This window comes from Podarcis tiliguerta (assembly GCF_965153285.1).
Source record: "Podarcis tiliguerta genome assembly, chromosome: 10".
NCBI lineage: Eukaryota > Metazoa > Chordata > Lepidosauria > Squamata > Lacertidae > Podarcis > Podarcis tiliguerta.
This window is the reverse complement of record NC_139543.1, coordinates 10,144,065-10,160,249: the sequence shown is the minus strand read 5'-3', so window position 1 is coordinate 10,160,249 and position 16,185 is coordinate 10,144,065. Positions and strand designations below refer to the sequence as shown.

At 40.4% G+C, this 16,185-nt stretch overlaps 1 protein-coding gene across 9 annotated transcripts in view; it reads right to left on the bottom strand.

Annotated features, from left to right (window-relative positions):
- The window catches only part of TRMU (tRNA mitochondrial 2-thiouridylase), a 28,055-nt gene that overhangs the window by 10,596 nt on the left and 1,274 nt on the right, over positions 1-16,185 (bottom strand). For all 9 annotated transcript variants that reach the window (XR_014502111.1, XR_014502112.1, XR_014502113.1 and 6 more), the window contains exons 2-11: positions 15,561-15,726; positions 13,554-13,660; positions 12,868-12,990; positions 11,411-11,583; positions 9,377-9,430; positions 9,166-9,232; positions 6,860-6,960; positions 4,084-4,228; positions 3,582-3,664; positions 1,548-1,676 (exon numbers count right to left, since the gene is read on the bottom strand). Coding sequence is in view for 3 of the 9 variants with exons in the window: in XM_083399862.1 (XP_083255988.1) it covers positions 1,548-1,676; positions 3,582-3,664; positions 4,084-4,228; positions 6,860-6,960; positions 9,166-9,232; positions 9,377-9,430; positions 11,411-11,583; positions 12,868-12,990; positions 13,554-13,660; positions 15,561-15,726 (1,148 nt within the window). In the remaining 6 variants the exon portion in view is untranslated. The remainder of the gene's footprint in view (positions 1-1,547; positions 1,677-3,581; positions 3,665-4,083; positions 4,229-6,859; positions 6,961-9,165; positions 9,233-9,376; positions 9,431-11,410; positions 11,584-12,867; positions 12,991-13,553; positions 13,661-15,560; positions 15,727-16,185) is intronic.

Genomic DNA, 16,185 nt, shown 5'->3' with positions numbered 1-16,185 from the left:
AGCAAATGTTGACAGAATAACTTTGTTACCTTAGAAACTCGTTGCTATGAGGAAGCAGCTACAAAATCATCTTAGGTGGTCTTTATATTAGGACAGCTTGTTCTAACTCGACACTCCTACATCGCTCACAGCCACCTCTCCCCAAATATGTATGTACCGTACATAGAGAAAATGGTTAAAGAATATTGATTCAGATGTTGTTTTATAAGCCCTAACAAGATCCCCAGCACTTCAGAAAAAGCTGCCCTGAGGTACATGTAAAACTGTAAGGAAAACTCAAAAAAAACACCCCACATTTACCTCATAAGGGGTGGGGACTTGTATATGCTCTCGCCATATCAAAACATTTCAAATAACCAGACACACGATTCAATCATTTGTTCATATTCTTAAGATTCCTGGATGTATAGTAACTCATAAGCATTTTATTTATAGTTGGCATAGGAACTTGCAAATGAGTTATTTAACAAGTGTGGAAAATGGAAACTGTTCTTCATTAATACAGAATTTTGAACCTGAAAAGCTAAAGCACCTTTCCTCACAGAGGCACAATTTTGATCCATAGAACACACTGTTGGAAAAAGCTTAATAAAGTTTACAATCTCAGACTTCGGAGAAAAATCATGGAGCATCTCTCCTGCACAAACCTCATTAGACGAAAGAGGTGCCGTACTAACAGAAGGCTTTTCCCCAGATGTTGCCAGGAGGTTTTGCTCATTGTCTTTTAATTAATTAATCGGTTCATTTTGTATGCCGACGTTCATCTGAGGATCACAGGGCAGTTTACAATATAAATAGAATCATTTATGTTGCTCTTACACAGGGCAGTTGGAGAGCCACAGCTAGTCACCAGTGCTGTGGCTAGATGGAGCAATGACTGGACTCAGTATAAGCAGCTTCCTGTGTTCCAAATTGTCATGTCTGCATCAAGCAAAATGTTTAAATGGCTGTATTTCCTTCTATCACAGGGAACGCTACACAAGCTGATAAGGAAAGGCACCTCTTTAAAGGTTAGAGAAATCTAGGAGATTCAGCAAACAGCCAGGACGTTATTCCACAGTTCCCAGTTTTCCAGGTGCTATGGAGTTTTCCCAACAGCTGGCTTGGTCCTGACCACAGAATGGAAGCTGGAAGAAGGATCCCCAGGGACGTGCTCTCTGGGGAGCTGGCTTCAGGCACCAGGCCCATTGGAAAACCAACTCTGGATTACAAAGATGTCTGAAAACGTGACATGAAGGCTGGTAACATCAAGCCTGCTGTGTGGGAATTCCTTGCAGAGGACCGCAGCAACTTAGGAACAGTAAATCTTCTTCTGTTTCTCACCACCACAGGTCATTCATCATGTCAAAAATATTTCATTTTTTTAAAAAAAACCTCTAAAGTATTATCATAATTCACCTCGTGAAAATATCCCAACAAATACGTCAATGTGTGTATTCATATTTGTTCTTGTAACTATAAGACCATTTGATCTGTCTCTTTTAATTCAACATCATTAAGTAACAAAGTCTTTGCATGAAAGAAAGCAGTCACGTGGCTGGTTCTACCTTGACCTCAGGCCCATTCTCAGCCGTCTTTTCTCTGTTTCTGCCCTGCTGCAAAGTATATACCGAGGGACCCAGTCTCAAAATCTTTCCACTGCCAAGACATTCATCACCCTTGTAGAAAACAGCAAACTGAAAAGACAAATGGCAACAATGTTTACAGCACACAGAGGGTTATGTGTAACTGCAAGGAATAGATAATTGAACACAGAACCAAAGTCACATGTAAGCTCTCCTGTTTTGAACATGGCAATGTGAAAAAATAGGAAAGGCATCAAAGTTATCGGTATGTGTGAAACTCAATATATATAAAAACTGCACAGATATATAGATATACAATATACATTTTTAAAGACGCAATCTTCTAAATAAACAAAAAGGCAAGTGTTGCATTCCATGGCAAGTATGTTAAATGCTTTTCCTTTGATATACCACTCAAAAGGTGCCTATAAAAATTCTCTTCACTAGGAGACTAATATCTGAACTTAATCATTACTCTCTAGCACACCCATCAATAGACCACAAGCACAGCCCATAGCATCAATTAATCTGCACACCAGGACACATACACACGTTTTTATGTTGTATTGTAGATCCTTTTTTGTTAAATTTGCAGGATTTGAAAGCCATCCTGCAGTTTTGGAGGCTGGTGACTCAAGACATCGCCAGGTCCAAATAAAACAAACTACTCAGCTGTGTATGAGAATTCAATGGCAAGACTCTTCTGAAAAGTTAAATGTTCTTAAGTCTCCCTATTTTGTGGACACAACCCTGCGCTTGGCTATTCGCATCACTCTCTTAAGATTTAAGTAGGGCTTGCTTGAGTCACCACCTTGATGCGAGGCTGCAATTTAGAAAGCGCTCTGAGCGTTTTCACGTCAGTTGTTGAAGCCATTATGCTGCTTTCCAAAATGCAACCCATTTCTTCTAGGATAGTGTGAGATGAAAATGGAACAGAAGGAAGTGGGCAACAGCTAGAGTTCTCATTTATTCATCTGTTTTAGAAAAGGTATTGCACCCTATCAAAGCACTGTACTATTTTACATTAGACCACTGGCCCATCATGGCCAAGCACTGTCTTTTACAGCTGGCAACTGCTTCCCAGGATCTCAAGCAGAGGTCTTTCCCAGTTTTGCTCTTACAGAAGCCAAGAGTTCAACACGATACCTTCTCCCTACAATGCAGGTGCTTTTTCAATGAGCTACAGCTCATCCCTCCTCATCATTTACTTGGAAGTGAGCTTTGCTGAACTCAGTGGGTCCCACTTCCAAGCAAACATCCACAGGCTCTGGCACCGACTCACAGAAAATGAAAAAAGTAGAGCTTAGTGTTGCCTCTTTCACTATAATTAGCAGTCCATTATACACAATCTACAACTTTCTTTAAAAAAAGAAATAGGGACGACTGAATTTATAGTACCCAATAAATGCTAATTAGTAAAATGAAACTGCAAGGGATCAGAAAGTTGTGCAACAAGGAAAGAAAAATCCATTAGAAACAGTGTTTCCCTCCAGGCGGGAGATATTCTAATAGGTATATTGAAATACTCACTTAACAAGCCTACAGAGTTTGCACACTAGGATGGAAAATAAAATATTTGCCTCCGAGTGAGAGATCCAGACTCACAGCTCAATCCTACTCGGGTTAATGAAAGAATATGTCCCGATATATGCAATGAGGCCTGCTCTCAGGTAACTGCATAAGACTGCTGCACTGAATATACGCTGCAACTTATTGACAGAAGAAGTCATTATGTATCAGGGAAAAAATCCAAGGAGACTTATTGTGGAGCACAATTTATGTAAGATCAAATTTAAAAGTTCAAACTGTGATCAATTCAGAGCCAAGAAATAAAGAAATTCAAACGTATTTTGACAAAGCTTTTTACCTGTCCAGGACTCTTGTATTCAGATGGTGAGATGCTTAAGGCTGTAATCCTAAGCATATTTCCCTCCCACCCAGGAAGGAAGTCCCAGTTCACTGATAGGCTGTAAATTTAACACATAGGAAGAAACCAAAAGCATCTTCAGTACCTACCTGGCCTGGGGCAAGAGCCCTGATTGGCTTGACCATTGTCACCCATACAGTCCCATCCTGATTTAGAGTTAAGGTGCAAGGCTCTAAACACAAAATAAAATAGATGTTAAAGAACTAGATTTCACATTCTCACCAAATTTGAATGCTATCTCCTAATCCAAATAAATGTCAATGTGCAGTAATACTGGCTCTTTTCCTAGTACAGTGGTACCTCAGGTTATATACGCTTCAGGTTATATATGCTTCAGGTTACAGACTCTGCTAACCCAGAAACAGTATCTCGGGTAAAGAACTTTGCTTCAGGATGAGAACAGAAATCGTGCTCCGGCGGCGCGACAGCAGCAGGAGGCCCCATTAGCTAAAGTGGTGCTTCAAGTTAAGAACAGGTTCAGGTTAAGAACGGACCTCCGGAATGAATTATGTACTTAACCCGAGGTACCACTGTAATACCAAACGCCTTCCCCACGGGAGTAAAATGAACGAATGAATGAAGTCTAGTCACCTAGTGCCATCTGGTGTTGGAAGCGGAAATGACACTCCATCATTTTGTCCCGAATCAGTTCTGCGGGAGGTTCCTCTGCAATCCAGTGTACCCTGTTTGTCCGCAAGAGATCTCTGTAAAGTGCAGGGTGGTCTGTAGAGGGTGCCTTGGAAGTGGGTACAACAATTTTAATTTAAAACTAGCTGATCACAAGGCTGATCATTATGAATAAAACCAGCATTTGGCTCATACCTATGGGACCGCCTCTCCTGGTATGCCCCAGAGAAACTTACGGTCTTCAAATAAACACATCTTGAAGGTCCCAGGCCACAGAGAGGTTAGGCTGGCCTCAACTAGAGCCAGGGCTTTTTCGGCTGTGGCTCCAATCTGGTGGAACACTCTGTCACAAAAGACACCCAGGCCCTGCAGGACTTGACATCTTTCCGCAGGGCCTGCAAGACAGAGCTGTTCCACCAGGCCTTTGGCCAAGGCACAGCCTGACTCCCTCCCTCGGCAATCTTCGCGGAGCTCTGGCCCAATGGTTGCCAGTGGCTTGATTTGAATTAATTTTATAATGAATGATTTTAGAGTGCTGTTTGTGCTGTACTTTTGTACTGCTTTATTGTTGTTAGCCGCCCTGAGCCCGGCTTTGGCTGGGGAGGGCGGGATATAAATAAAATTTATTATTATTATTATTATTATTATTATTATTATTATTATTGAAAACAGTTACAAAGCCACTCTTTTATTACGGATTAGTAACTTCACAGCCACATTTGCAATACTGTGGTTTTTGATTACACATTTTACACATCCCTTGGGAAGACAGGTGAACTAATGGCAGTGCACTGGAAGAAGCAAAGATCAATAGTGTCAAAGCAATGATGCTTCAACAGCAACTTTGTTGGACTGGTCCTGTTGTGCAGATGCCTGATGATCATCTTCCAAAGCAACTACTCTGTTCCGAACTTAAAAATGGAAAGTGTAATGCTGGTGGTCAATAAAAGAGGTATAAAGACTGTCTCAAGGCAAATCTTTTAAAATGTAGTATCAACCCCGACAACTGGGAAAAACTGGCCTGCGAGTGCTCCAACTGGAGAACAGCCTTTACCAAAGGTGCCATGGGCTTTGAAGACACTTGAACTCAGGACGCAAGGGAGAAACGTGCTAAGAGGAAGGCACGCTTGGCAAACCCTCACCGTGATCAACTCCTGCCCTGAAACCTCTGTCCCCACTGTGGAAGGACGTGTGGATCCAGAATTGGCCTCCACGGTCACTTACTGACTCACTGTTAAAACTGTGTTCATGGAAGACAATCATACTCGGCTACGAGTGATCGCCAAAGAAGACTGTGTTGGATCTTTGGATCTCAATTTTTTTTAAAGTCTGATGTTTAATGATGTCACTGCTTCAAATATTTCTTTCAGGAAGAGAGAAACTACATCCGTGAAACCATGAAAATTTCTGCAAGATTCAGGGTTTCCTATAGGATGACACAGAATACCTTGGGATCACAAGGACAGTGGTTTATCTTGTTTGCAGATTTCAGTACTTTCATTTTCTACAAAAGGGATGGCAACAAACATAAAAACTGGCTTGTTTGCTTTTAAGCATGATTTCTGAATCTCAAGCAAGGATTCCTAGCCTGCAGTCCTCCAGATGTTGCTGGACAACAATTCCCATCACCCGACAACTGGTCTTGCTAGCTAGCGTTGATGGGAGTTGTAGTCCAAAAACAGCTGGAGACCCAAGTTTGGAAAACGCTGATCTAGAGGGTCACAGGTTAGCAACCTCTTGTCTAAGAATGGCTAAAGAATGGCCAAAAAACAGGGTGTGAAATGATTATTTGAAGTGGGTGGGTGTTATGGGCACCTATCATAGTGCAACATCTGTAAATAGCAGCTAAAGGATTCCTGGACAGTTAAGTCCAGTCCAAGGCGACTATGGGGTGCGGTGTTCATCCCGCTTCAGGGCAAGGGAGCTGGCTTCTGGCCAGCATGACTAAAATAGCTAAAACAGTTTTGCAGTTTTCCTCACCTTTCCAGCCCCTCATTTTGCAAGATGACAAGCAGGTTTACTGGGTGTCTCCTTTTACAGTGGTACCTTGGTTTACGAACTTAACCAGTTCCAGAAGTCCATTCTTAAACCAAAGTGCTCTTAAACCAAGGCGTGCTTTCCCATAGCAGCACGGGATTCAATTTACAAATGGAACACACTCAACAGGAAGCGGAACATGTTCTGCTTCCAAGGCAAAGTTCACAAACCAAAACACCTACTTCTGGGTTTGCAGCATTCTTAATCCAAGTTGTTCATAAACTAAGCTGTTCTTAAACCAAGGTACCACTGTACATGCCTAGGTGTGTGTGTAGGCAAAGCTTAGCAATGCAAACTAAACCATGGTTTTACTATGGAATTTGGGATTTTAAACAGGTTTTAGGCAATATACCATGATAAACACTACCTACACTTCACTGGACAAACATTATTAATCAAACATATAATAATTTATTTGGTAAGACTAACTTACATTAGTTCTAAGGTAAAACTCAATAATTTCTTTCAGTGCATGCCATTAGATTCTTGATGCCAACATCCTTTTCAATCTTTGTTAATCAAAGAATCTTGTTAATCTTGTTAATCAAAAGCCAGTTTGAACAGGATGTAATAAAACTTGACACCAGCTAACTTAACGGCTTTTCTTTTTCTTTTCAATGGAAAAGCCAAGAATCTTAGGCCAATAATAACCGCATTCTTTTTGGCAGGAATTACAAACGGTACACAGAATTAGAAAACTTACCACAAAGATATCCCTAGAGGCAATATTTTTATCTACAACAAACCAAGCATCTTTGAGGCCTCCTATCCTGGCTCTCTGGCCATATGTATACAGGAAACAACCTAAAAATAAAAAATAAAATAAAATATATATTTCATATCATTAGCACTGCTTAAGCCTTTTGTTCCTCCAGAAATCGCAACCTACCATTTCAACAGAGAACAGAATCCTACGGATTAAAAACATAGTTTCTGAATGAGTAACTCATGAAAACCTAGGGGACACTCATCAACTGTTGCATTTTCGTTTTTGTTTTTAAAAATGACCAAAAAAATAAGCCTGAGTCTATAATATCAAAAACCTTTTCTAAAAGTGTGATTCAACAATGCAGAATATGCTGACAATCATCTGCCACACCCGCCTCAAATGCCAAAAAATGCTCCATATTTATACACTTCATTAGCTAGGATCAGGCCAAGTTCCTTTCTAGGCCTTTGGAACAGTATTTATCAAGAAAAGTAGCAGATAACAATTTGGCAAATAAGCAGGCATTAGAGGAGATATGAGCATATTTTGTGAAACTGTTACAATTGAGGGTATTGCTCTACTTCGCCAAGGAAACAAAAAAAATGTTCTCAGTTATTATGAAAGAAAGATCAACTACCTAAAACTTACAAAGACAAGAATTCTACCAACGTTTTGTCTTACAATTTAAAATCTTACAGTGTTTGATCATGCCACTGGCCTATAGAGATTACAAATTTAAGCCGCCCATTTGTAGATGTATTTACAGCAATGGTTATTTGTACCATTTGCCCTCAAAACTGCACTGAGGGGCTAACTTATCACAAGGTAGACAATAGAACAGGGGTTGCCAACCCTTTTGAACCAATGGGCACATTCAAACTGGGGTTATATAGCATATTTCTACCACTTGAAGCACTATTATTTCAGTAATTCTCACAGTAGCCCTGTAAAACAAGTGAGTGTCTGAAAGTTACATATTGGAAAGTCAACAATCATGGCATGAAAAAGGTCACCTAATGAGTGGAAGGTAGAGGTAAGGATCTGCAAGTGAGAATTATGGCTCATAACTCACATTCATTTCTATTTTATTACACCAGCATTTCTCAGTGACCATATTTTGGATTGCATTCAGTCATATAAATAAACCAATAAAAGTCCACATTTACATGTTACATGCACAAATTTGAAATGTGTAATTTTTAGATAGATACCAAAATGAGAATATACATATGCAATAGTTTTGCCATCGAATGGGTAGGCCTCTTCCTCCTTACAAATCTTTTGAACCTATATATTCCATCTTGCAAGGTAAATGGAGTTTCCGTGCACTGCTCTGGTTCGCCAGAAGTGGCTTAGTCATGCTGGCCACATCACCCGGAAGCTGTCTGCGGACAAATGTCGGCTCCCTCGGCCAGTAAAGCGAGATGAGCGCCGCAACCCCAGAGTCGTTCGCAACTGGACTTAACGGTCAGGGGTCCCTTTACCTTTACCTAACTATGAAGAAGAGAAGCACCGTGAAGGACTGGAACCACCTCTATATCTCTGTATTAAGGGAATGAAGGGTGTGCAAGACCCCAGACCAGTCACCTCCAGAGAAATGAACATTCCAGTCTCACAACCCCATTCCCAAACCTTAGGCTTAACTTTGGGGAATCAAAACCCACAGCTTCCTTTGGATTTAATGATAAATGCACAGCAAAACTACCCTGTTGAAAAGCCTCTGCAAAGTCTCACGCTGCTGAAGGCCAAGCCCAGCAATTATTACAATTCCTTTCTTTGTGAAAATGATTGTTCTCCCTTTACATGTCTGGTCTAATTTCAAGCATTAACAGATTCCTTCCTTAAGCATGTTTATGTTTATATTGCTTTACCATTTACTTTAAAGAGATTAAAGGATCAAAATTTTGTCAGCCTAAAAAAAGGCTCATTTCCCTACAATTTATCAGCTAATAAAACAGAAACAGAAGACAGCAGTAGAATAGCTAACTACCAAATCTGAAGCTTTTACAACCAGATGCTTTTGACACAAATTGCGCTCTACAAGCACCGGAGCTCAACATTTAATCTACTGTTAGTTGGGCCAACTCAGGAAAGACAGAACTCAGAAAAGTCCTTTCTGATGCCTCTGCATCCTTCCTGTTCATGAGATATGGGGTCAGAGAGCCAGAAAACAGAGGTATAAAACTTGCTTTTCATATATAACCGTGCTGTGAAATGCAAATAAATAACAAAAGAGCAGTCCATTTTTTCCATACACAAGGGACATTAAACGTTAACAGAGTAACAAAATACCAGCTGACCTTTGTGTGTTCCAATGACCTTGTTGTCTTCAATGGAAACAAAGTTGCCTGGACGGGGCTCCAAATACTGCAAGGAAAACAACTGTGTGTAAAAACCCACTCCCAGGCCACAATCTGAAAATTAAACCAAAGCAAAACAACAGCATACTTCATTTTTTAAAGACACCTGATACAAGTTATTTATAAATGTGGTGAATCCATAACTACTTACCTCCAGAAGGAACTTTTCAAAATTCCTCTCACCGATAAAACAGATTCCCATGCTCTAAAATAAAACAAGTGAACAGAAACTCTGACCATCGTGACCAAACAACAAATAAAAAAGTATCGATATTTTAAAAGTCTTAACGGCACAGAAAATATACCTAGAAACATGCAGAGCAAAGAGGAAACTCAGTTTCCATCAAAGACAACATCCTTCCCTGAAGTATATACCGTATTTTTCGCTCTGTAAGACGCACCTAGTTTTTGGAGGAGGAAAACAAGAAAAAAAATATTCTGAATCTCAGAAGGCAGAACAGCAAGAGGGATCGCTGCACAGTGAAAGCAGCAATCCCTCTTGCTGTTCTGGCTTCTGGGATAGCTGCGCAGCCTGCATTCGCTCCATAAGACGCACACACATTTCCCCTTACTTTTTAGGAGGGAAGAAGTGAGTCTTATAGAGCAAAAAATACGGTAAATAAAAATCTAATATTAATTTATTAAAACATTTATATCTGGTATCTTTTCCAAATATCTCGGTAACTAACAATTGGTTTTAAAAAGGCAGGAAAGTGAAATTGTCTAGTTCAGATGAAAAAGAGCAGTTAAGCAGAAGTCTCTCCACTATACCTGCTCTGGAAGCTAATTCCTGCACATTATCACCTCATCTGTTAATTACTGCAATTCCCACACACCTCTTTATTGCTAATTATATCAAGAAAACCATGGCAACCCTTACCAGATGAATGGGTTGATCCCCAAACACCTTCCCTACTCCACAAACTAGGGTCTTAATTCACGAGAGGAAAACCACATTCATCCTGATCAACTCTTCCAGGAAACACATAATCACAGAAAGAATCACTCTTTGGCCACCCTATGGCAAGAATTCTATAATATATTCATGGTCATCTCATACCTGATTCTTCCATGCAACACCTTCTGGTGACATGTCATGGAGATTCAACTTCTACTGGACCAGGAATGTGAAATGTGGTAAAAGCTAAAGCACTCTTTGGCAAACCCTTTCGATTCGTCTTCTTTGAAACTACTGCCACAAATTGGTACAGTGGTGCCCCGCAAGATGAATGCCTCGCAAGACGGAAAACCCGCTAGACGAAAGGGTTTTCCGTTTTGGAGGTGCTTCGCAGGACGAATTTCTCTATGGGCTTGCTTCGCAAGACAAAAATGTCTTGCGATTCCTGGGGGGTTTTTTTCGCTCCCCACCCCCTTTTTCTAAGGCACTAAGCTGCTAATAGCCTTTTAGCAGCCAATCCGCTAATCCCTTAAGCCTTTAATAGCCGCTAATAGCCGCTAAGCCGCTAATAGCGCTAATGGGCTTGCTTCGCAAGACGAAAAAACCGCTAGACGAAGAGACTCACGGAACGGATTCTTTTCGTCTTGCGAGGCACCACTGTATATTAAAATGGAGACACAGAACAGTAATCATATTTCGGGAGGTTTGTTTAAACACTGTACTTCAGTGTGTGGATTACAAGAGCTGTAAATATACACTTCACTCATGGTATAAACACATTACAAAAGCTAAGTTTTTTTTCAGTGAGCAATACCAATGGTTCAAACAAAAAAGGTCACAAGTTGGGACCATGAAATGTTTTCCAGAAGTAATGAAGAGCCTAATTCAGCTGCACATGGAGAACAGGACCGGTGATCATGCCCGCAATACCACGGCTGGTATCGGCCCCACTCACATGGCATAGACTTTTCCAATGCACATTTCAGTACCAATGCATGAATGCCCAGGAACAGGGCCATAACACAGAAGGTGGACCCAGCAAAGCCAGGCAACTTCCCCCTTCTCCACAAGTGGCTTCTTTGTCCAGGGAACCACCATACTGAACTGTTACAATCATCTCTATTTCAATCACAGTGTGCAAAACAAGCTCTTATCAGGAGAACAAAAACAATTTGAGGATGACAGAATTCTACCGCTGCACTCATTTTTTGATGGTGGCACAAGACCCATTCAGTTAGCATTGCCCCTCTAAGCGCTTTGATGATAAGACAGTAAGAGTTACCATGCCTCTTTTCTCTGCAGTACATGGTGAAGGTGATGTTCAGCAGCTATCTTCTTTACAAAGTCTTTTGTTAACTCTCCTAAAGGAAAAATGGTTCTCCGCAAGGCTTCTTGTGAGATCTGACTGAGAAAGAATGTCTGATCTTTAAGATGATCAGCTCCCTGAAGAAGTTTTACAGCTGTGAAAAGGGAGGTGAAGGAAAAGATATATAATAAAATTACATTGACTATACACAGCCCATTTCACTCGCATGTTTCCTTCGCTGTATTTCTGACTATTACTTAAAGAGAATATTATAAATTACCGTATTTTTTGCTCTATAAGACTCACTTTTTCCCTCCTAAAAAGTAAGGGGAAATGTGTGTGCGTCTTATGGAGCAAATGCAGGCTGCGCAGCTATCCCAGAAGCCAGAACAGCAAGAGGGATTGCTGCTTTCACTGCGCAGCGATCCCTCTTGCTGTTCTGGCTTCTGAAATTCAGAATATATTTTTTCTTGTTTTCCTCCTCCAAAAACTAGGTGTGTCTTGTGGTCTGGTGCGTCTTATAGAGCGAAAAATACGGTATATCAAGTTTAATACGAGAACTATCCAAATTTTCTCATTACAAAAAAATGTGATGCATATTTTAAGGAAATGTTAAGAAAACACTCTTTGCACAAAGCAGCAATTGTTTGCAGACAAAATAAGTGCTGATGTACACACTTCATCTGCCAACTATGAGGACCTCCCACTCACTTCAATTAAATGGATACTATATACATGGAGCTCCTCAGTGTGAGCCTATGGAAATATGTGCAATTTGCTTCATGGTTAATAAAGGAAGCTCCACGTGCACAAACTATTCCATAACCAACCAAAGAGAAACTCCAGCTAGAGCTGAAATAAACATTTCATTTGATTTTAGCCCAACCCAGCAAGTAGCTATTCCTGTGAATTATTCCAGATGCTATGGAACATAAATTGCAGGTGAACAAATATAGAAAACTTTGCATCAGAATGCACTGCACATTGTCCTTCAGAATATAATTCCTTCTGCATGTGCTATGCAATCAAGTAAAGTCTGATTCATTTATTTCACCCATGGGCCATTACAAAGTAGCTGAAACAATAAGATACATCTGGGCAATCAACAGCCCTAAAACATTTATAAGGCAACCCAAAACAGTAAATAACCCAACTTTTGTTCAGGCAATACTCAAAGGCAAGCATCCTGATTATGGGGTCTACAATGAGCAGCACTATACAGTAGCTTTTCCAGAATTTCTTCACCAAATAAGGTAACCTTGCATCAATTGTCTGCTCTGCTTCAGCTTCTCCTTCCCTATCCTATCCTAAGAGATCTTTTGCAAAATACATGTTATGGGCAAAAATATGTAAGTTACATATGCCCCACTCATCCCAACTCTCAGCATAATAAATTATATTAAATATAAGATCTGGATTTCAGCAGTAGGCCACTTACCATTTCTTACTTCAAATCTATTCCTGAAAAGTCCTTCTGGCCTGCGTATGTATTTTTGCTGAAATACTTCATTGTCTTCCAAAGAAGTTCTTGCATAATGTCCAGTGGCAATTGCATCTGCTCCTGGCACGTTTAAAAAATATGTGCATGTTATGGGAGATTCTTCAGAGAGAAGCTTAGAAAATGCTGTCATGTTAACAAAAGATCCAACATATTATACAATGCTAGTTTCTATGGTACACCTAAATCCTGAAAAAACAAGAGGCCAGTCTTAAAATCTGTATCAGTTTCTCAAGGGCTTGCTCCTGATTTTGGTTGCAGTTTCTTTATTGGCATTTAGGAATGAAACACGAGAAGCTGGCTCATACAGAGTCAGACCACTGGTATGAATGTTTATGAGGCCACTGCCTAACTGAAGTTAGACAAGTCACTGCTTGCCTGGATGGGACCTTCTGGGAACTATATTTATGCCACCTCGGGTAGAATGTATATAGGATACAGGATACCAGGAAAATAAAGAAGTTAAATATTTTTATGGCTTTCCATGGTTTCAAACGGGGCTTTTTCAGCCCTACCTGAAGATGCCAGGGATGGAACCAGATAATTTCTGCAATCGAAGCATGTGCTCTACTAAGCAACAGTCCTTTGGTTAAGTTGTAGATAATACACACCTGCAAGCAACTTACCAAGGTTATTCACAGCATAATCCAGGAAATAATTGAATTTGATGTACTTATTGCATATAATATCAGGATTAGGAGTCCTTCCCAATTCATATTCATTTAAGAGGTAGCTGTAAAGAAAACCAGAATGATTGTGAACATTTGGAAACTCAGACCCATGTTTGCCAAGGTTTAACCTAAATCTAACCACATGGCCTTACCAGGGATCTTACACATTTTATGTAAAAACAAGTATCTCATTCGTATTTTCATCCCAGCAAAAGGACTAGAACTGAACAAGCTTTCCTCTGTCTGGATTTTACTGAAGTTGTTTCTTCTTATGCTCAGAAACTCTGAGGTTAACATGGCAGTTCTTCCTGTATTTAGCACTTAATGTGAAGTTCAGTGTTTATTATATTCAACCATGATTAAGAACTACTACTAAGATCAAGATCTTAAAATCTGCAGGCATGCTTTCAACAACTTGCAAATACAAACTGTATATTTGTAAATCTTGACTGCACAATTCAAAGATGTTCACATATACAATATAATTAGCTATGAAGTCTATAGTTATGAATATGCATGTTGATCAGCAGGAATGTATGCCCTATTCCATCAAGCATTGCCATAAGAGGATATTCACTTGCTCTTGCAAAGGTTTCTCTCACTTCTTTGCATTGTAGAACAGGAATCAGCCTCCAAAGGTAATTCTGCTGAACCTGGTTGAACTTTATGGTTTGAAAATGGACATCTTCATCTTGTGTCTTCATGTATTTAAAACACCGGAGTCCTGCTTTTTGAGCTCATGAGGTGCTCAAAGTGCCTTATGAGCCCATCATTGCAAACAACAATAAAATGTTCTGCATGGACTCGACCATTAGCTGTAAATAAATTATGACTACAAACTGAGAGGTTGAGCCAAGCTCTTTATCTGGAAAAGAAGCATATGGCACTTGCTCAGATTTGGCACACTCCACTCCTCCCATCAAAAAAATGAACCCACAAAATCATAAAGCAAATTTCTATAAAAGAAAAATGACCATTCACAGCACTCTATACTGCCCTACAGCACACATCTCCAGATATATCAAGCAAACAACCTATCAGCAACAAGGAAATGAAACCTTGTTTTTTACACACACACACACCCTTTCTCATCCCAGACACAGTGATCCATCAGAGCCTTTAGTACATGAAAAATTCATTCACAGAGTCTCCCCTAAGGAAATTTTACAAGGATGCAAGGCCATGACATCCATCATGCACTCTCTATTCGTTATACCTCCAAGATGCCCTAAAAGAAATGGAAAATACCTCAGGAGCATTTGCAGGAGAAGAAGACAGTCCTATTAGATTAAAATGGGCTATAACAATAAAAATGTCAAAGGTGTAGAAATGCGAAGATTTGGGGGAGATGGGGGGGGGGAGAGAGAATGATTTTGCCCCAAGTCAAACATAAAAATGGAAATTCTGAGGGGAACCACTGCACCTGGCCTAGCCAGGTGCAAGTGGAGGAGAGGGGCTGCAACGCTACCATGACACTGCTCCTTCTCTCTGCTCTCCAGGTCAGAGCTGGGCTGCATGCAACCCTGTGGAGAAGGGGCCTTTGTGGGGGGCCTGGTTGCACCCCATCCCAAAAATGTGCCCCCACTACGCCACTGTGCCTGAATATCATACGAGGGCCCACTTACATGGAAGCTCTTTCCCTGTCTATAGATTTGCAAAGAGTAATTGATGTTTTTAATGATCACTCTGCACATGTATAACGGCATGTTTTCCTAAACAGGCGCTCTACAAGTCCTATTCTGATGAAAACAGCAAGATTAAAGTTGCAACCCCACCAATATCCACTGCAGGTGTAGGAAATGCAGTCAGTCAGTCAGTCAGAGTGTCTGTGCATATGCAAAAAGGTTTGCATTACAGCACAGACCTAAGCTGACTTTGGGGATACCAGCCTCCCTTACTTCATTACTGCATAGAGCCATGCGAAGCTTTATCTTGGCAAATCTTTAATTAAAACTCTCTTACCTAAAGACTTCGTTCCAATATTCTTTTACATAGAAAACTTGGTGAAATGGAATGTCTAGTATCTGACAAACTCTGTAAGCATCTTCACAGTCTTTGTCAGCAGAACAGATTCCTTGTTCATCCACAATGTCCCAGTTCTTCATAAACACTCCAGTCACTTGGTACCCTAGAGAGGACAAGAAAGAAGAAAATATTTTGCATGAAGAGTCACTCAAGACTAACCTTGCAAATTAAGCAAGCTGTCGAAAACAGCTGTGTCTTTCTCAGCAAGCCTTTTTCCTTTTTTTGCGAAGCCTCACGCTGTAACAGAAGACTGCTTCAAAACAAAAAAACCCAAGATATACTCAGATTAGGAATAGTTAGTTAGTTATTTTGGCTTCATAGTAGAGCTTCATAATGAAGCATTTCAGAGCTTGGAATCGCCAAGGAAGGTGGAACTGGATGAATGAAAGTAACAGGCAGTTCCCAAACTGCTGCGCTCCAGCTATCTTGGACTACAACTCCTACTAACCCTAATCAATAGTTAAGGATAGTGGGAATTGTAGTCAAAAGGCTTTATTATAGTTTTTTCAGCTGGAACTTTTTAGGTGGGCGCCACTGCCATTCTAAGAGAAAAGGGGAATTC